Here is a 21,084-nt window from a genome sequence, read left to right on the forward strand (position 1 = left end):
GGCTGTAATGAGGTCTGGAGCTGAGTGGTCCTGGTGGAACCCAAACTGAGCATCAGTGAGCAGATTATTGATGAGTAAGTGCCACTTGATAGCACTGTTGAAGACACTTTCCATCACTTTGCTGTTGATTGAGAGTAGACTGATGGGGCTGTAATTGGCTGGATTGGATTTGTCCTGCTTTTTATGGACAGGACATACCTGGGCAATTTTCCACATTGTCGGGTAGATGCCAGTGTTATAGCTGTACTGGAACAGTTTGGTTAGAGGCGCGGCTAGTTCTGGAGCACAAGTTTTCAGCAGTACAGCCGGGATGTTATCGGGGCCCATAGCCTTTGTTGTATCCAGTGCACTCAGCCGTTTCTTGATATCACGTGGAGTGAATCGAATTGGCTGAAGACTGGCTTCTGTGATGGTGGGGATATTGGGAGGAGGCCGAGATGGATCATCCACTCGACACTTCTGGCTGAAGATGGTTGCAAACGCTTCAGCCTTGTCTTTTGCACTCACGTGCTGGACTCTGCCATCATTGAGGATGACGGATGATTACAAAGCCTCCTCTTCCCATTAGTTGTTTAATTATCCACCACCATTCACAACTGGATGTGGCAGGACTGCAGAGCTTTGATCTGATCCATTGGTTGTGGAATCGCTTAGCTCTGTCTATAGCATGTTACTTCTACTGTTTAGCATGCATGAGGTCCAGAGTCCATGTTGAGGACTCATAAGAACATAAGAACATAAGAAATTGGAGCAGGAGTAGGCCAATCGGCCCCTCGAGCCTGCTCCGCCATTCAATAAGATCATGGCTGATCTGATCCCAACCACAAATCTAAAGAACACAAGAAGTCGGAGCAGGACCCGGCCACATAGCCCCTGGGCCCTCTCCGCCACCCACAGGGCATTGACCGATCCGAACTCAGCTTCATGTCCAATTTCCTGCCCGCTCCCCATAACCCCTAATTCCCTTTACTTCTAGGAAACTGTCTATTTCTGTTTTAAATTTATCTAATGATGTAGCTTCCACAGCTTCCTGGGGCAGCAAATTCCACAGACCTACCACCCTCTGAGTGAAGAAGTTTCTCCTCATCTCAGTTTTGAAAGAGCAGCCCCTTATTCTAAGATTATGCCCCCTAGTTCTAGTTTCACCCATCTTTGGGAACATCCTTACTGCATCCACCCGATCAAGACCCTTCACAATCTTATATGTTTCAATAAGATCGCCTCTCATTCTTCTGAACTCCAATGAGTACAGTCCCAATCTACTCAACCTCTCCTCATATGTCCGCCCCCTCATCCCCGGGATTAACCGAGTGAACCTTCTTTGTACTGCCTCGAGAGCAAGTATGTCTTTTCTTAAGTATGGAGACCAAAACTGTATGCAGTATTCCAGGTGCGGTCTCACCAATACCTTATATAACTGCAGCAATACCTCCTTGTTTTTATATTCTATCCCCCTAGCAATAAAAGCCAACATTCCGTTGGCTTTCTTGATCACCTGCTGCACCTGCATACCAACTTTTTGATTTTCTTGCACTAGGACCCCCAGATCCCTTTGTACTGCAGTACTTTCCAGTCTCTCGCCATTAAGAAAATAACTTGCTCTCTGATTTTTCCTGCCAAAGTGCATAACCTCACATTTTCCAATATTATATTGCATCTGCCAAATCTCCGCCCACTCACCCAGCCTGTCTATATCCCCTTGCAGGTTTTTTATGTCCTCCTCACTCTCTACTTTCCCTCCCATCTTTGTATCATCTGCAAATTTTGATATGTTGCACTCAGTCCCCTCCTCCAAATCGTTAATATAGATTGTAAAGAGTTGGGGACCCAGCACCGACCCCTGTGGAACACCACTGGTTACTGGTTGCCAGTCCGAAAATGAACCATTTATCCCAACTCTCTGCTTCCTGTTCGATAACCAATCCTCCACCCATGCCAGAATATTACCCCCAATCCCGTGATTTTTTATCTTAAGTAATAATCTTTTATGTGGCACCTTGTCGAATGCCTTCTGGAAGTCTAAATACACTACGTCCACTGGTTCCCCTTTATCCACCCTATACGTTATATCCTCGAAGAACTCAAGCAAATTTGTCAGACATGACTTCCCCTTCATAAAGCCATGCTGACTTTGTCCTATTAAATTATGCTTATCTAAATGTTCCGTTACTGTCTCCTTAATAATAGACTCCAAAATTTTACCCACCACAGATGTTAAGCTAACTGGCCTATAATTTCCAGCCTTCTGCCTACTACCCTTTTTAAATAACGGTGTTACATTAGCAGTTTTCCAATCTGCCGGGACCTCTCCTGAGTCCAGGGAATTTTGGAAAACTATCACCAAAGCATCCACAATCCCTACTGCCACTTCCCTCAAGACCCTAGGATGGAAGCCATCAGGTCCAGGGGATTTATCCGCCTTGAGTCCCATTATTTTACTGAGTACCATCTCCTGAGTGATCCCAGGGCCACTCCCTCCTGACTGTATATCGCTGTACCGCCACCTCTGCCGGTGGGACAGGACATACTCAGGGATGGTGACGGAAGAGTTTGGGACGTTGGCTGAAAGGTATGATTCTGTGAATATGGCTTGTCAGGCGGTTGCTTGACTAATCTATGGGACAGCTCTCCCAATTTTGGCACAAGTTCCCAGATGTTAGTGAGGAGGACTTTGCAGGGTCGACTGAGCTTGGTTTGCCTTTGTCGTTTCCGGTGCCTATTGGTTCAGTGCCAGGTGGTTGTCCTGTTTTATTCTTATTGTACCATTGAAAGCAAAATGAGCTATGCTGGTAATGGAGAAGTTAGTATAATTTTTCCACTACCTCATACAGCTTCAGCAACTTATATAAATGTTATACATGTCTAATAACTAGCATGGGGAGATTTTGAGACCTCCCTCCTGGCAGAAACGTCGCGGTAGCGCCTTGAAAATGGTGGGGAATGACTTAGTGCCCTATTCCCGCAAACGGTGTGGCCGTGTGACCAATCTCTGTCTTTGCTAAGGCCTACAGCTGTACAATCTTAGTGCCCGCCTGCGTTGGGTGTTCGGCCCTATTAGTATGCAAATCATACTAGTACCTCCATACTAGACATACATAGTACCCCCGATTTCCATTTTAGGACTCAATTGGGTAGACTATGTGATGCGGTGCAGTGTGCATGCTCCGCCCAGTATCAGCTGGTGGTCCAGTCAAGGACAAGTCTAACTGGTAAGTTTTAATTTATTTAGGTGGGGCTGAAAGGAGCATGAGTGCTCTTCCAGACTCCACAAAAACAACCTGGGCCACTGCCACACCTGCTCCAATCCTGGAACTTACCTTCTTCTGGCCCCGAGGCCGGTGAGGCTGCACCATATCATGGTGACCAGGAGCCGGCAAGCTGTTATCCGCTTGTAGTCCACCAGCCCTAGACTAACAATGCTTAGCCCTCAAAATGGACCAGGCCTCCCGATGGGATAATTGGGCAGCTGGCAAGCATGCTCAGTCAGCTGGCTGTCCAAACAACGCTTAGCGGGTAAACCTACTCCCACGTGTCTCTTTAAATGACACTTTAGCGCCAGTAATGATACGTGTGATGTGAATAATCTATGTATTGTACGTTTTATGATTCCTGTTCAGGGGTTTGTCAGTTCTTTGTTGGTTAGTCTCGTTCACTGTGATTTATCATAAAGATTTGTGTTTCGTTTTTTCTGTTGATTTTTCAGTAATATGAGTTTTTTGCTGTAACATCAAAAGGAGATGTTTTAGAAATCTTTTGTTTTAATTGTTCTATCCAGTTAAATTGCCTCATCACCTGGATTTTAACATTAATTTTCCTTTCATTTAACACAATATGTAGTCCTAAAATGCAAGGGATTAAGTGGTTGTTGATTGCTTTCAAATACAGTACAATGATGAAAGAGTTATAGTAAACAATAGTTAAATACGCTGTTTTGTACCACATGACAAGTGGTTCCATGAATGTTCAACAATTAGTTGCTTTGATAATTTTCAACCTCCTTGAATAGTGCACCCACAATCAAATCTGTAAGCACAGTTCAATTAATATACACTAACTTTAGCTGCATGAAGTTTCCCATGTAATGGAAGAAATAGATCAGTGCATTTAATGCTACAAAAGCTTTTTTGTTTTCATTTGTTTGTTTAGCCTTTGTTGTTAGGTTGTTCAAATTAATGTTTAACCTTTTTACTGCTGAAACTACTTGAACAGAATTAATCTACTTTAGAACTCTTTAATGTCCTGTTTTGTATCAAGGACCTTCCTGCAAGATTGGGCAATTATGATGCATTCTGCTTGTCCCCTGCACACGTGTAACATCTGTTTGACGTTAATGCAGTTGGGGGTTTAGAGGTGAATAAGGATTTTAAAATTCATTAATAGTACTAGCAGATCAGCTGATGTGCTGTTTTATAAGGATAGCAACATTATAGCATATAATTAGGGCTCTCGATTAATTGCAGTTAACTTCTGTGATTATTGCATTAATATTTTTGTTTTCTTTCAATGCGTTAATTGCGGAGGTTATGCGGAGTGGAGGCAGCAGGGCAAAAATGGAATGGGGGAGGGAAAGCCTGAGAGAGAAGGGAGCAGGGCGGGAACAGGATACAGAGAGAAAGCCTGAGAGAGGAGGGAGCAGGGCGAGGGCGGGAACAGGATACAGAGAGAAAGTCTGAGAGAGGAGGGAGCAGGGCGGGAACGGGATACAGAGAGAAAGCCTGAGAGAGGAGGGAGCAGGGCGAGGGCGGGAACAGGATACAGAGAGAAAGCCTGAGAGAGGAGGGAGCAGGGCGAGGGCAGGAATGGGATACAGAGAGAATGCCTGAGAGAGGAGGGAGCAGGGCGAGGGCGGGAACGGGATACAGAGAGAAAGCCTGAGGAGGGAGCAGGGCGAGGGCGGGAATGGGGTACAGAGAGAATGCCTGAGAGAGGAGGGAGCAGGGCGAGGGCAGGAACAGGATACAGAGAGAATGCCTGAGAGAGGAGGGAGCAGGGCGAGGGCAGGAACAGGATACAGAGAGAATGCCTGAGAGAGAGGAGGGAGCAGGGCGAGGGCAGGAACGGGGTACAGAGAGAATGCCTGAGAGAGGAGGGAGCAGGGCGAGGGCAGGAACAGGATACAGAGAGAATGCCTGAGAGAGAGGAGGGAGCAGGGCGAGGGCAGGAACGGGGTACAGAGAGAATGCCTGAGAGAGAGGAGGGAGCAGGGCGAGGGCAGGAACGGGGTACAGAGAGAGAAAGCCTGAGAGAGAGAAGGGAGCAGGGCGAGGGCAGGAACAGGGTACAGAGAGAATGCCTGAGAGAGAGGAGGGAGCAGGGCGAGGGCAGGAACGGGGTACAGAGAGAAAGCCTGAGAGAGAGGAGGGAGCAGGGCGAGGGCGGGAACGGGATACAGAGAGAGAAAGCCTGAGAGAGAGGAGGGAGCAGGGCGAGGGCAGGAACGGGGTACAGAGAGAATGCCTGAGAGAGGAGGGAGCAGGGCGAGGGCAGGAACAGGATACAGAGAGAATGCCTGAGAGAGAGGAGGGAGCAGGGCGAGGGCAGGAACGGGGTACAGAGAGAGAAAGCCTCAGAGAGAGGAGGGAGCAGGGCGAGGGCGGGAATGGGATACAGAGAGAATGCCTGAGAGAGAGGAGGGAGCAGGGCGAGGGCAGGAACGGGATACAGAGAGAAAGCCTGAGAGAGGAGGGAGCAGGGCGAGGGCAGGAATGGGATACAGAGAGAATGCCTGAGAGAGAGGAGGGAGCAGGGCGAGGGCAGGAACGGGATACAGAGAGAGAAAGCCTGAGAGAGAGGAGGGAGCAGGGCGAGGGCGGGAATGGGATACAGAGAGAATGCCTGAGAGAGAGGAGGGAGCAGGGCGAGGGCAGGAACGGGATACAGAGAGAGAAAGCCTGAGAGAGGAGGGAGCAGGGCGAGGGCAGGAACGGGATACAGAGAGAGAAAGCCTGAGAGAGGAGGGAGCAGGGCGAGGGCAGGAACAGGATACAGAGAGAAAGCCTGAGAGAGGAGGGAGCAGGGCGAGGGCAGGAACAGGATACAGAGAGAAAGCCTGAGAGAGGAGGGAGCAGGGCGAGGGCAGGAATGGGATGCAGAGAGAATGCCTGAGAGAGGAGGGAGCAGGGCGAGGGCAGGAATGGGAAAGCCTGAGCCATTTGGAAGCAGTTAAGGGTCAAGCAGGACGCCATCCACTTAGTTACATCGAACATTCTATTCAAGAACTTATTACCTCTACAAATGTCTGGGAATGACTTGGAAAGTAACTTTCCATTTCTTGTCCGATAATTTTCAGGTAAGAGATTTTTGAGTACTTCTGACTGTCTCTGTATTATCATAGTATTATAGTAAGTAAAGCACAGGAGGAGGCTATTCGGCCCATCGTGTCTGTGCCTGCTCTTTGAAAGAGCTATCCAATTAGTCCCATTCCCCTGCTCTTTCCCCTTAGTCCTGTAAATGTTTTCCTTTCAAGTATTTATCCAATTTCCTTTTGAAAGTTATTATTGAATCTGCTGCTACCACCCTACCACCCATTCCAGATCATTACAGCTCGCTGTGTTAAAAAAAAAATTTCCCCATGTCGCCTCTGACTCTTTTGCCGATCACCTAAAAGCTGTGTCCTCAGATTACAGACCCTATGATGTTAATTCTAACAAGTATAACCACCAATGCTTCTTGTACTAATTTATCCAGCTTATAATCAACCTTTTCCTGGCAAACAAATCACCCCCTGCTAACAATAAAGGCAAGGCTGACATATTGGCACAGAGGCCAAAACAGACACCAATATAACCAACATGGCAGCTGGAAACAATAATTGTAAAGCTGGCACATAAATACTTAGCAACACTGGCAATAACAGCATTAATTAAATAAGCGATTAAAACCAAGATTGAGATTAAAATTTTTAATTGCAGCTAGTTTTTTTAATCGGTTGATAGCCTTACATGTAATACACACTATTATTCTGCTGCTAACAATCTCACCTCTGAGTCAGAAGTTCATAGGTTCAAGCCCCTATATGTACTTTCGCACATAATCTAGGCTGACGTTCATTGCAGTACTCAGGAAATGCTGCATTAATGGAGGTTTCAGATGCGATGTCAAACTGAGATCCCATCTGCTGGTTCCAGTGAACTTAACAGGTTCCCATTGCACAATTTGAAGAAGAGCAGGAAGTTCTCTTGGTATCTTAGTGTTGGTATCTTAGCCAACATTCCTTTTCCAACCACATCACTAAAAACAGATTAACTGATGATTCATTCACTTTGCTCTTTGTGGGATCATGCCATGTGCAAAGTTGACTGCAGTTCCAAAGTAATTAATGGATTGTAAAGTGATTTGGGATGTCTTGAGAATGTGATAAGTTGCCACGTAAATGTAAGTGCTTTCTTTCTTGAGATGGAGCTGTGTAACTTTAATACCACAAAATCTAACTGCTGGAAATAGGCATATCCTGAGGTCAAAGTAGAGGCTAATTGCGATTGAAATTTATCTTCAAATTGGCAGGTGCTTGTAAATCCCTGGCTCCTACCCTTGGGGAGAGGGTAGATTATCAAGGTCACAGCCATCCTTAATAATTACATTTTTTAATTGTTCAATTATGATTTATTGCTGTTAGATGAATATTTGAACCTGTCAACTGACATAGACCAGAGATATAATATTTTTAGTGTGGCAGATGCAAGATTTTTAAATGTGTACATAGATATATTATAAGTTTAAAATTTGTGCTGTTTTAACTTTTTAAAAACCTTGACATAACAGCATCTTGTAAACACTACACATCGATGGAAGCAATTAATGTTTCTTGTACACTTTGGCAAACTGTACAAGACATGTGAGGGAAGAGTTTCTTCTTTAGGGCTTGGATGTAAAGCATCACATGGGTGGAATGCCTATAATCAAATCAGATAGGGAGGATCACACACCAAACTGTAGCCTGCCGATTATCCTCTATTTAAATTAATGGATGAACAATCAGGTGGCTGCTTAATGGGTGTGATCCTTCCTGTCTGATTTTCCTATATGTGCTCCATCTATGTGTTGCTTTATGCCAAAGATGCAAATCTGCTCCATAGTGTTTCAAGTTTTCCAAGTGATCGCTGTCATCAGGATGAATAGCCTCGATAGTTGTATTTTACTTCCTGCTTTCAATATATCTTACTAATATCTGCAGGTATTATCTTCCACGGAAGTTTTCTAAATGCAACATAGAAGAATACCGGGAATTTTTGAATAATGGTGGTGGTGTCTGTCTCTTTAATAAACCTACCCGAGTAAGTATCAAGAATTGTATGTATCATTTTACTGTGGTTCCTATTGTTTGTTATCTCACTTTTTCCTCATAAGATGAATCTAAGAACTACAAATTTAAAAGTATTTTTAAGTTATATTTTTGGGTTATGCTTCGAGGACAATAATTTGATCAGAAAACATTTACTTTTTTGCTTTAATTCTACAAGTAGACCGTCATAGGTATACAGAACTATAATTATTTATATTTGAAGTTTGACTGTCTGGTAACCTTTCCGTAAATATATTATTGACCTTCAGAAGGCACAGAGGCAATCAACAAAGCTGACTGTGGGTATCAGGAATAAAATCATGAGGAAAGTTAAGGATGCTGGGGTTGTTTTCTTTGGAAAAGAGGAGACTTTGAAGCAACCTAACTGAAGTTTTCAAAATGATGAAAAGAATTAACAGTAAGAATCCAAACAAATTGTTCATTATTGTGAGGGATTCAAAATCATGAGGGACACAAACTAAACATTAGGAATATGAAGGGAAGTTGGTCAGAAGCCTTTTGACCCGAAGGTTAATAGTTTATTCCACAATTCTATCAGGGAAGCCCATTGAAGTGGACAAGTGTAAATCGGTTCAAAGCACCGTTGAATGCATTTCTGGAGGGAGAAGAGTTTGAGGGATATGGGACTCAATTTTAAAACAGAGCCGGGAAGGGGACGGGGGTGGTCAATTTGAAGTCGGGAAGCCCATTAGTATGGGTTTCCCGGATGTCCTTACGATTTTGATGTAAGGATGTCTTTTTTAAATTCATTTCCCGTTCGACTGACCGGCTGATTGACAGGCTGGTCTCAGTCTGACGGGAGACCAGCCAGGGAGAGGACGTCTTCAGGTAAGTCTGCAGGCAAGCTTTTGTTTGTTTGGATGGGGGGGGCACGGGTGGGCACAGTCGTGAGTCATGGGGGATGGGATCAGGGGTCAGTCACGGGGAGGGGGGGGCGGGATCGGGGATCATCGTGGGGGGCCACGATCATTGAGGGGGAGGGTTGGGATTGGGGGTTGGGGGTCCGCGATTGGTGGTGGGGGGGGTTCGTGCAGGTAAGCTTGTTGGGCCTGGGAGAAGCACTCCAGCTCCTCCAGGCCCACAAGCTGTGCCTTTCTAGGCACTTACCTCTTAGTCTTGGGCCTTCTCACCTCCTTTCACAAGGCGTAAAACAGTAGGCCCGGGAATCCCTGCCCCCCCAGGGTTGAAATCGGGAATTAGTGCAAAATGGAGGCCTGAAGCCTCCTTGAAAGGTTTTAAGGATCGACCCGCCTCCTGGGAGCGGGTTGGCCGCCCGCCTCTTGTCCCACCCCCATGAAAACCGAAAATAGGCAGGTCGGAGGCGGGTTGGGGGCGGGTCTGAAATGGTGGCCACCACCCCCCCCGCCCCAAACCCACCCATTTTTTTACTTTTAAAATCGAGCCCATGGTGAGAATGTGGGTAAGTGGGGTTAATCTATGAGAAAAGGTCAGGCTTGTTGGGACTGATGCTCTTTCTCTTCTCTTTTCCTTAAACTTAATGTTCTTATACTGGAATGAATTATCGGTAATTTGCAGTTCTGCTGAATCACCCTGTTGCAATGTTATTATTTACTAAGTTTAACCAAAAAGCTTATGAATTGGGGCAGTAACGCTCACTACTTCAAAATTGCCAGTTTAACATTGCACCAGAATTTCCCTGCCAAAAAAAGTCACTAATTCCCCTTCAAGGCCTGCCAGGAACCCGCCTGAAGTCAAATGACTGTGGCTCACTTCTCTGAGCCATTTTCCCCAAATTATTACTGCCCTCATATAAGTAATGGTATGAGCACCACAAAGGTATCTCTGAGGGGGCTACTGTATTGAAGGGGCAATTTTGTGTGCTGCAACTGAAGGTTGGTGTTACTTTGCCTGCATAATGAACTTTGAAAGATCTGTCAGGAGTTTTGCTGCAATTTATAGTCAGATCTGCAAACAGTGCAGTTTTGGACTGGGACATGGACGTCCCAATGGAAACCCTCAATTCCTATGTTATGAGGAAGAGGATGATGCGGCTAAATGGAAGGCACTGAGGGTGATACATCACATAAGATGTTTGATTCCTACACATGCATACCCACTCCATAGAGTTTATAGACCAAGAAAGATTTACTTCGAATTTTTTTAATGTGTGCATCAGAGATGTGCACATCTCCCAGAGGCTATTGGGAAGATTTGTCAACTGCTGGTTGAAGACCTGCAGTGAGTTTCACCAGGAAAACAGCATTGTCTGTACCAGTAAAGGTCACCACTGCCTTGAATTTATTTGCAACCGGATCCTTTCAGGCAGCATCTGGAGATTGTTGTCACTTTAGTCAGGCAGCATATCACCATTGTATTAAGAAGATGACTGATGCTCTCTTCAGGAATTCTGCACAGTTTATTTCATACCCAATGGAACCAGAGAAACAAAGAGGGAGAACTATCGAGTTCCACAAACTGGCAATGTTCCCTCAAGTACAAAGAACAATTGATGGAACACATGCGGCATTCAAAGCTCCATATGACAACTCCCATCAATTACATGAAGAGGAAAGGCTTTTGTTCAATCAGTATGCAGTTAATGAGCAATGCCAATTACTGTATTTTGCACGTGAATGCCTATGTCAGCTGTGGCTCAGTGGTAGCACTCTTGCCTCTGAGTCAGAAGGTTGTTGGTTCAATTCCTACTCCAGAGACATGAGCACATAAGTCTGGCTGACACTCCAGTACAGTACTGAGGGAGTGCTGCACTTTTGGAGATGTCGTCTTTCGGATGAGACGTTAAACCAAGGAGGTAGTTCCATCTGACCCCATTGCACAACCTCAGTTTACCGCATTGCTGATAAACAGTTCAGAGAGAGATTAAATACATATGTGCATCCTTTATAATTCTGAACTTTTCTAAAGAATGTTAATTTAACTGATTAGCACTTTTGTTAATGTGTGAACATTTTATATGCTAATATCACACAGTGAGAGTTCACCCCACATAGAAATTTAGCCGTGAGCAACTGGTGGAAAAACAATATTGCTTTGATGGTACACAGCATTGGTGCACCAACTTGTGGTACCACACAGTGAGTTGTTACACTTGCTCTCCCCGAAGTACTGAGTTCCTGATCTCAATCACATTGCAGTGAGAAAGTACCAGCAGGAGGCAAACCAGGAAAGTCACCTGTCGGCCCTTCCGCTCCTCCTGGTAGCATTAGAGAAGGCTTTGATAGAGGCCAACTGACCACCTTGTCAACTACATTTTTGGCCGGGGAAACCAGAAAACAAGTTTACCATCATATTTTTTAAAAAACATTAAAGTGAATGGGCTACCATCGGAGTTACAATCAGAAAACCGAAGGTCCTCTTAATGAATTCACCAGCAATTAAAGCACACTGCCATTTTTATTTGACTTTTAACTATTGTGTTCTTTTGCTACTGCAGCTCCTTGATCCTCCGGAGTGTGGTAATGGATTTGTAGAGGCAGGAGAAGAATGTGACTGTGGTTCGCCAACTGTAAGTAACAATTCTGGAGTCCAACATTTGATATGTTTGTTATTCATGGAATGTGACAGTCAATTTGCTGTGTAACCAGTTTTCGTACTGAAACTTGAAATAAGGATTTGTTGAAGGGGAAGGCGAATCTGGAGTCTCTTTGCTTCACTCCGAAGCCAGTCCAATGACATCACTGACAAGAAATATTCCCACGCGTTTCAAAGTGGTTCCATGAAAAAACAATGGGATTTGCTCATTCAAATTGACTTCAGAGCTGCTCCAGAGTGGCCTAGCAACAGGGGAGACATAAGGCTTGATTTTAACTGGGAGCCAGGAACCCAGCCTGTCCCTAGATATTCGAGTGGGGAAGCAGGAAACCAAATGAGTGTGTTGCAATCTGGAATCGCAACTCAATTGAAAGTGAGTATTTGAGCTTCTGGGTTTCCCATGCACCAGGCAGCCAGATTGACAGGCTGTCTGTCGGAAGGGAAACGGCGCCTCAGAGAGGGGGACGGGTGGAGGAGGGAGAGATCTTGGGCCCTGGAACACCAGGTGAGCTTGTTGGGCCTGGATGAAGAACTCCTGCTCTTCCTGGCCCACAAGCAATGCAATACAGACACTTAGCTCGTAGTCCCGGCCCTTCCCACCTGCTTTCACTTGACGTGAATCAGAAGCGGTGGGAAACCCGAACAGGTAAGGTTAAAGTTGTTTCACTTTTCCAATACACAAAAAATTAAGTACCTCAACTATTTCAATGAGGTACATTGCCCCTTTAAATATCGGCTTGCTGGCTTTAAGTGGGGGCGGGACTTCTGGATGTCTGTTCTGCGCACACATCCAGACGAACCTGGGTTAAACCCAGAAGTGGGCGCGTTGGAGCTGAGTTGTAGTCCCACTCCAAAAAGCTACTATTTTATCCTCCCACCCACCCCCAACCCACCCATTCTGGGGGTTAAAACTACCCCCATGGTGTCCCCACCAGCATTGACATTGCAACAAAGACATCAAGTGAAATAATGGGTAGTGCTTTGAGTAAAAGTATTGCCCAGGACTTTCTTTTCCCTCAATATATAAACACACAGATGATTCATTCTGAAACCTAGAGCTTGATCAAGAGCAAAAGTAGCAACTGATGTAGTATCGGTCTTTTGTACTACTTTTATTACCAACTGCTACAAATGTAGGTCCCTTACAGTCAGAAAGAGGTGAATTTATAATGAAGAACAGGGAAATGGCAGAGCAATTAAACAAATACTTTGGTTTTGTCTTCACGGAAGAGGACACAAATGACTTCCCAGAAATGCTAGGGAACTGAGGGACTAGTGAGAAGGAGGAATTAAAAGAAATTAGTATTAGTAAAAAAAATAGTGCTGGAGAAATTAATGGGACTGAAAGCCGATAAATCCCCAGGACCTGATAATCTGCATCCCAGAGTACTAAAAGAGGTAGCCATGGAAATAGTGGATGCATTAGTTGTCATCTTCCAAAATTGTATAGATAATGGAACAGTTCCTGCAGATTGAAGGGTGGCAAATGTAACCCCACTATTTAAAAAAGGAGAGAGAGAGAAAACAGGGAACTACAGATCGGTTAGCCTAACATCAGTAGTAGGGAAAATGCTAGAGTCTATCATAAAGGCTGTGATAACAGAACACTTAGAAAATATCAATGGAATTAGACAAAGTCAACATGGATTTATGAAAGGGAAATCATGTTTGACAAACCTACTGGAGTTTTTTGAAGATGTAACTGGTAGAATAGATAAGGGAGAATCACTGAATGTGCTTTATTTGGATTTTCAGAAGGCCTTTGAAAAAGTCCCACATGAGGTTAGTGTGCAAAATTAAAGCACATGGGATTGGTGGTAATATACTGGCATGGATTGAAAATTGGTTAACAGACAGGAAACAGAGAGTAGGAATAAATGGGTCTTTTTCGGGGTGGCAGGCAGTGACTAGTGGGGTACCGCATAGATCAGTGCTTGGGCCCCAGCTATTCACAATGATTTGGATGAGGGAACCAAATGTAATATTTCCAAGTTTGCTGACGACACAAAACTAGGTGCGATTGTGAGTTGTGAGGAGGATGCAAAGAGGTTTCAAGGTGATTTAGACAAGTTGAGTGAGTGGGCAAATACATGGCAGATGTGGAAAAATGTGAAGTTATCCACTTTGGAAGGAAAAACAAAAAGGCAGAGTATTATTTAAATGGTGATAGATTGGGGAATGTTGATGTACAAAGGGACCTGGGTGTCCTTGTACACCAGTCACTGAAAGTGAACATGCAGGTGCAACAAGCAGTTAGGAAGGTAAATGGTATGTTGGCCTTCATTGCAAGAGGATTTGATTATAGGAGCAAGGATGTCTTACTGCAGTTATACAGGGCCTTGGTGAGACCACACCTGGAGTATTGTGTGCAGTTTTGGTCTCCCTACCTAAGAAAGGATATACTTGCCATGGAGGGAGTACAGTGAAGGTTCACCAGACTGATCGCTGGGATGGCAGGACTGTCATATGAGGAGAGATTGGGTCGACTCGGCCTGCATTCACTCGAGTTTAGAAGAATGAGAGGGGATCTCATTGAAACATACAAAATTCTGACAGGGCTTGACAGACTGGATGCAGGGAGGATGTTTCCCCTGGCTGGGGGATCCAGAACGAGGGGTCAGTCTCAGGATACGGGATAGGGCATTTAGGATTGAGATGAGGAGAAATTTCTTCACTCAGAGGGTAATGAACCTGTGGAATTCTCTACCACAGAAGGCTGTGGAGGCCAAGTCACTGAATTTATTTAAGAAGGAGCTAGATAGATTTCTAGACATAAAAGGCATCAATGGGTATGGGGAGAGAGCAGGAATATAGTAATGAGATAGAGGATCAGCCATGATCATATTGAATGGCGGAGCAGGCTCGTAGGGCCGACTGGCCTACTCCTGCCCCTATTTTCTATGTTTCTACTTTGGCTTCTTGTCCTACTCTTCTTGCACCTTATCCTTCTTCCCTCTCTTTCATTCTTCCCTTCTCAATGGAGGGTGACCCACGCACCAGGATTGATGCTAGTATGCCTCTTCTCTCTTAGCATGCCAGCCACTGATATTATGCTGGAACACCTAATGTTGGGAATCCTCATCCTCGGTCCCACCCAATCTGAAGCCTGTGCCCAAATAAAGGGCAGACCGAAGTTCCTGCACAGATGGGTATCCACCATTTTCCATGGGGTTCTGCCAGTCTCCTGCCAGAGTTACAGAACCCTCCCACAGAATTTTGGCCTTCCTATCCCTACAACCTCCTGCAGCCTTATATTCCCTCCTGCACCCTGCAGTCCTCCAATTCCAGCCTTTTCTACATCTCTCCTTTCTCCCTTCAGTATCTTCAGCTGCCTCAGCCTTACTCTCTGGAGTGCTCTCCCTCACCCCTCCACTACACCTCTTCTTTCCAATTTCAAAAGCCTTTTGAAAGCCCCCCTTCCCCAATCATTTCAAGCAAGTTTTCGGTCGTCTCTCCTAATATCTCCCTCCATTCCTTGGCACCTATATTCCTTTCTTTTTCTTCCTGCTCTTTAAAGCCAAGAGTCGGAGAAATGGAGAGTTCATGAGGAGGGACATTTTTATGTTAAAGATGCTACATGAATGCAAGTTTTGTTTTACCTACAATGATGTTATAGCTGTGATCATGATATGTAATTTTCCATTGAACTCCAGGAGTTAATATTGCAGCCAGGGCCCGATTATGTCATCGGATCCCGATTTGCATATTTAAAGAAGGACCCAGCCTGCTTCAGGAGGGTGTCCTCGCCACCTGCTCAGAAGAGCAGATTAAAATTCAAGTTAGCAGGATCAATGTAGGACATCGGCGGTAAGTCATTAGGCCAATTTTAACTGCCCGCCTGACCAATTTCCGCCTGGTGGGTAGGGTCACAATTGCCCCGTTACTGGCTGTGCCACTTGACTTCCTATTGTCACATGTAATTCCCTTCATGACCTTCTCCCTCCAGATCTTTGTTATCTCCTTCAACCCTATAATGCCTCCACCCACCCTCCTCATGAACTCTCCATTCCTCTGACTCTTGGCTTTTGTAAATCCCACCCTCCCTTTGCCCACCCACTATTGACATCTGTACCTTTAACCGCCTGGACTCCACAATCTGGAAATCCCTAGCTAAACCCCTCTGCATGTCCACTTCCTTCTCCTCTTTTAAGACCCTCCTTTAGAACTCACCTCTTTGGCCAAGCTTTTGATCACCCCTCCTGATATTTCCTTCTTTGGCTCGGCGTCCATTTAGTTGTTGAAGCTGCTTTGAAACGCCTTGGGCAGTTTTTTCAAGTACAAGGCGCTTTATAAATGAAAATTGTTGTTGCAGTATGAAAATGCAATTTCACTTAATCATTAATCAGTAGCCCTGGTAAATTTAAAACAGAAATAGACAGTTTCCTAGAAGTAAAGGGAATTAGGGGTTACGGGGAGCGGGCAGGAAATTGGACATGAATTTAGATTTGAGGTTAGGATCAGATCAGCCATGATCTTATTGAATGGTGGAGCAGGCTCGAGGGGCTGATTGGCCTACTCCTGCTCCTATTTCTTATGTTCTTATGTTCTTATGTAATATATTCTATATCAGCGTTGTCCAATACATTGTGACTAATTGCATTTTTGATTAGTAAATAATCCCATCATTAGGCTCATGATCTCAATACTTATATTCACACAACATATGCATGTCTACTTTAACCACTTTGTGCATTTGTTGATAAAATGGTAAGATGAAAAGCAGAGTGTGAGAGTGTTTTTTGATGATTGTGTGTGCTTTACTGCCTTGGTTACTGCTTATTGGTGATCTGATAAAATAATGTGTAACATGGGTGAAAGCGTCAAAGTTCAGCACCATGGAAACTCCAGCAATATTGTCTGGAGAGGGGAGCTGTGATTGTGGTCAGTTCGATCAATCAGGATAACTGCTCCAGGCCAGTAGAAGAAAATAAGCCCAGCCAATAACGAGCATTTCCAACAGGGCACGTCATGGCAATGGGCAAGCAGCATCTAACCGCGTTGTGGATGGAGAGCAGGGGTGGGTCTGGCACGTCTCATTATGTGAGTTATTCTCAGCATCACTCTGATGAAGTCAAAGTCCAGCTTACAACTAGTGGACAAAAACTAGAAGCTGCAACAAGATGTTTGTGTGGTAAATTTATACCAGCATTCCAAACTTTGGTGAAAGAGAAGGACTGCAAAGTTTCACACTGAATGGTGGTAGATGTTTATTAAGCAAATCTAGACATGAAGTACGTTTACCTGTATTGTCTGTAAGGTATTTTCAACTAAAATCAGAGCGCGTGGCTAAAATGATGTCATCGTAGCCATGCCTGTGGCTGGTCAGCGATTTCTGTTGGACAACACTGTTCTAGGTTACATAGCATAAAATAGTGCATCCTCCAACTCACCCTGAGCAATATCAACTGATGTGCATGTATATATGAAATATTACATTTAATGTGCCTATACCATAGTACATAGTTATTTCTGCTTGTACACAGGAATGTAGCAAGGAAGGAAGAAACTGCTGTATGAAGTGCACTCTTACAAAAGAAGCCAAATGCAGCAATGGACTCTGTTGTAAAGAATGTCAGGTAAGAAAAGTCATGCCAGTGATTGTGACGAACATTATTACTGTACATTGTGTGCTTAATATGTTGGTTAAAATAAATCTAGTCACCCGAAATTGCTCGGGGACATGATCCCGGCAGGTACAACAGGATCTTGCCTGCCAGTGACCTCTGTCATCTGCCAGAGTCTAGAGGATCAGTGGGTATAGACCCCACTAATTGCGGAACTCAGGAGCCCACCTTCCCCCAGAGGCTGTAAAATGCAGTGTACACTAGACCTGGGGGTTTTGGGGCCAGTCTGTATCTCCAGCTCCTATGACAAGAGCGCCACACTGATTTCAGTCCTTGCCTCCTTTTTTGCAGGTCCAGGCCTGGGCCTCTCCCAATTCGGTCCATTTGCATTCTTCAGGAGGCTGATTTGTTTCTATTCACTCGGTGTACCAGCCTCCAGACTGCAGGGCATCCGAGAGACCGGTGATGTGGGACTCCCAGCGTAGGGAGTCCCTCCCCCTGGTCCTGTCCCTCTGTGTCTGTGGTCTTGTTTGCAGCATGCAAGGCTGCGCCTTTTTAAAGAAAAAGACGATAGGGACCTCTAGTGTCAGTCTGTGACTAGCTGTATCTGGGTCCCGATGGAGTTTGTGGCCATTCCACTAGACTCCCAGTGGAGTTACAGCAGGAGCCTGCAGGAACAGCTGAGCAATTTCGGGCCAGTGTTCTTACTGTTTAGTTAGTTACTCTTTCGTCATAGTCAGGAGGAGAGAGTGGGACTCTCTCCTCCTGATCAGCAGCATGCATTGGGAAGGCCATATATTGCTGTCTCCTTGCAAAGAGGGCATCAGTCACCTGACTGATGTTGCTTATGTCACCTGTTGCAACCTGGAATGAGCCATAGAAGTTCAGAGCCACAGGCAGTGCTGTTTGTGCTGGTGCTCTGTTGTTTGGCTCCACTTCCTGCTGCAACGGGTGATACAGGTCAGTGACTGCCTGCATGCTGAAGCACAGCCTCCTGATACTTTGCTGCTCTGTCATGTTGAGGTAAGACATCCTGTTCCAAAATAGCCACATGCTGTAACACCTCGTTGGCCCTTGACTCCTTCACCGACTTCTTTGAGCCTCCACAGGCCTGTGCTACTGTCGCTGCTGCTGCAGCAGCCTCGATAGTAACCCCAGCAACATACCCATCTTTTCCGGAACTTCGCAGCCAGTGAAGTCAAACAGTTGAGCTGCAGCCAAAGGTCAGCTCTCCAACACCTCAGTTGTATCAAAAACTGCCAAAAGTCAGCTAAAAAAAAGGCTCCAAAAATCACCAGCAGTCAAAACAACTATTCAGAGACTTGCCTGAATGGATGTGGGGTTCCCTTTAATATTGATGCTTTGGCCTGTTTTCTGAGCGCTCACGCCATGTTTTTTCGGGCGGGCATAAGAATGAGCGAAACGAACTCTTCCAGACACGAATTTCCCAAAGGGGTCCTTATACCAGCACCGGACCCCCATTACATATTTCAATGAGGCAAGCATTCATTTCACGCGGACGCCTAATTAACGCCTTAACCAATATGACAGCCCCCGCTTTTTTGTGGGCACATCCAGCGTGGGACGTCCCATCACTGAGTTGTTAAATGGAACGCTGATTTCGTGCACAAAAACTTAGCGAAGCAGAAAGGAATTTCTACCCCGTAGACTTTCTTTCCAGCTTTTAGGTGGAAGTCCCTTCCCATTGCGCTGGGGGGAATGTTAGGGCCGTGAGAATGATCTGAACACACAAATACAGACAGGTTTACATCCCTTCAGGCAGAGTACACCTGGGGTGTGCCACCCGACTTGCACTCAGGTGGAGTGGTGAGAATAACCAGCTAGTGTATGTTTATCAGAATACAAGTTTCACCTTTTTGGATTTTCAAAAAAATAAGTCCCTACTCATGAAGCTTGAGGACATAAAATAAAGAAATTTGTCACATGGGCTTAATTACTTTTCTAATTAGCTTTTCAAAATGATATTTTTGTAAGATGGCTTGTACAAATTTTGATTTTGTGTCCTCGCTTATTTAAGTGTTCAGGTGCAGCTACTTCGAGCTAATTGGGCCTCATTATTGTGAGCACTGTTACTGTTCAGAAGTACGTTCACACACACACACACACGATGTTTGAATAGAGATCTAGCCGCAACGAGATGGAAGGGTTAGCAAACAATAACAGTGCTTGTTTACAGCTAAAGTTAGTTCATTGTTTTCACCATCTCTGGTATAATGTTCAGTGAAAGCCTCATTATTTGCTGTGGCTAATAGAGTTAGTTGCATATTGAAGCCATTTCAATGTATTTATTTGATATTCTTCATTCAAAGTAGAGCTAAGCCCCAATAAATACCTAATTTAGTCAAAACATGATTCTGATCCATCCATACCTATTGTGATCTTTTTAAAAAGACCTCACTATGAACGAGCTGTTTTCATCTAAATTATGGACGCTCTCCCCAAATGGCTTAACACGTTTAAGCAGTAAATAGTTGAGCCAGGGTTGGATCCCTGGTCTGTGCTGAGATAGTTGATCTCAGCTCGGGTAATGGTGGGGGGATTACAACTGACCTTAGTGCCCCCCCAGTTAGGCAAGGGAAAAATCAGTTAGGGTTCCTGCTGCAGATCACTAACCAGAGAACCCCCTGCTGGAAATGCTCATGTATAGATGTCGGGTAGGGACAGGCTCAGGCCTGGATGTCATGCCCCTCATGAATGAATAGCCTGCCAACAGTCGCTGTCATGGTTACACATGATTAATGGCCATTCAGATGAGGTAGTAAAGGGCTGTGGAACTGACCCCAACAAGGAGTCACTGCATTCAACAGAGGAGGAGGGAAGAAGAGCAAATTGATGAGATTAAAAATAAATAATCAGATTCTGTGTGAATATTTTAAGTAAATGTTAAAGGCTACATGTGTAGAATATGTTTCTATGCTCTGAGACCCCCACCACTGTATCTCTGAGATTACTCCCTCCCACTCACTTTCTTGCTCCAGAGAAGGGAGGGAGGGCAATCATCCACTGAAAAGGGTTTCCACACAGTCATAAAACCTGCCGTTTAAATCAATTACTAGGAATTGGATCCAGTCCATTAGAATATATTTATTTGTCTGTATTAATGGTCATTTTTTCACTAAACACCTGAGGGCAAATTTTACAAATTGTCCTGGCATGGGCAAAGCTCCGTACTGGGAGCATGGATTTGTAAAATTGAGCCTTTTATTTTAATCACTTCAATGTCAAGTTAATATTAAGGTAATTGGCAAAAAAAAGAGGCGAGATCAGAATTTTTTTTACGCAGCGAGTTGTAATGATCTGGAATGCACTGCCTGAAAGGATGGTGGAAGCAGATTCAGTGATAACTTTCGAAAGCGAATTGGATAAATAGTTGAAGGGGAAAAATTTGCAGGGCTATGGGGAAAGGGCAGGGGAGTGGGACTAATTGGATAGCTCTTTCAAAGAGCCAGCACAGACACGATGGACCGAATGGCCTCCTCCTCTGTTGTTTCATTCTATGATTCTATGACTTTTTTCTTTTTTTTTATTCGTTCACGGGATGTGGGCGTCGCTGGCTAGGCCGGCATTTATTGCCCATCCCTAATTGCCCTCGAGAAGGTGGTGGTGAGCCGCCTTCTTGAACCGCTGCAGTCCGTGTGGTGACGGTTCTCCCACAGTGCTGTTAGGAAGGGAGTTCCAGGATTT

At 44.9% G+C, this 21,084-nt stretch overlaps 1 protein-coding gene across 5 annotated transcripts in view; it reads left to right on the forward strand.

The window, feature by feature from the left end:
* Positions 1-21,084, forward strand: part of adam22 (ADAM metallopeptidase domain 22) — a 370,054-nt gene that overhangs the window by 259,617 nt on the left and 89,353 nt on the right. For all 5 annotated transcript variants that reach the window (XR_010967372.1, XM_068007033.1, XM_068007024.1 and 2 more), the window contains exons 15-17: positions 8,174-8,273; positions 11,718-11,789; positions 17,299-17,391. Coding sequence is in view for 4 of the 5 variants with exons in the window: in XM_068007033.1 (XP_067863134.1) it covers positions 8,174-8,273; positions 11,718-11,789; positions 17,299-17,391 (265 nt within the window). In the remaining variant the exon portion in view is untranslated. The remainder of the gene's footprint in view (positions 1-8,173; positions 8,274-11,717; positions 11,790-17,298; positions 17,392-21,084) is intronic.

The sequence above is a fragment of the Heptranchias perlo genome, chromosome 2 (genome assembly GCF_035084215.1).
Source record: "Heptranchias perlo isolate sHepPer1 chromosome 2, sHepPer1.hap1, whole genome shotgun sequence".
Taxonomy (NCBI): Eukaryota; Metazoa; Chordata; class Chondrichthyes; order Hexanchiformes; family Hexanchidae; genus Heptranchias; species Heptranchias perlo.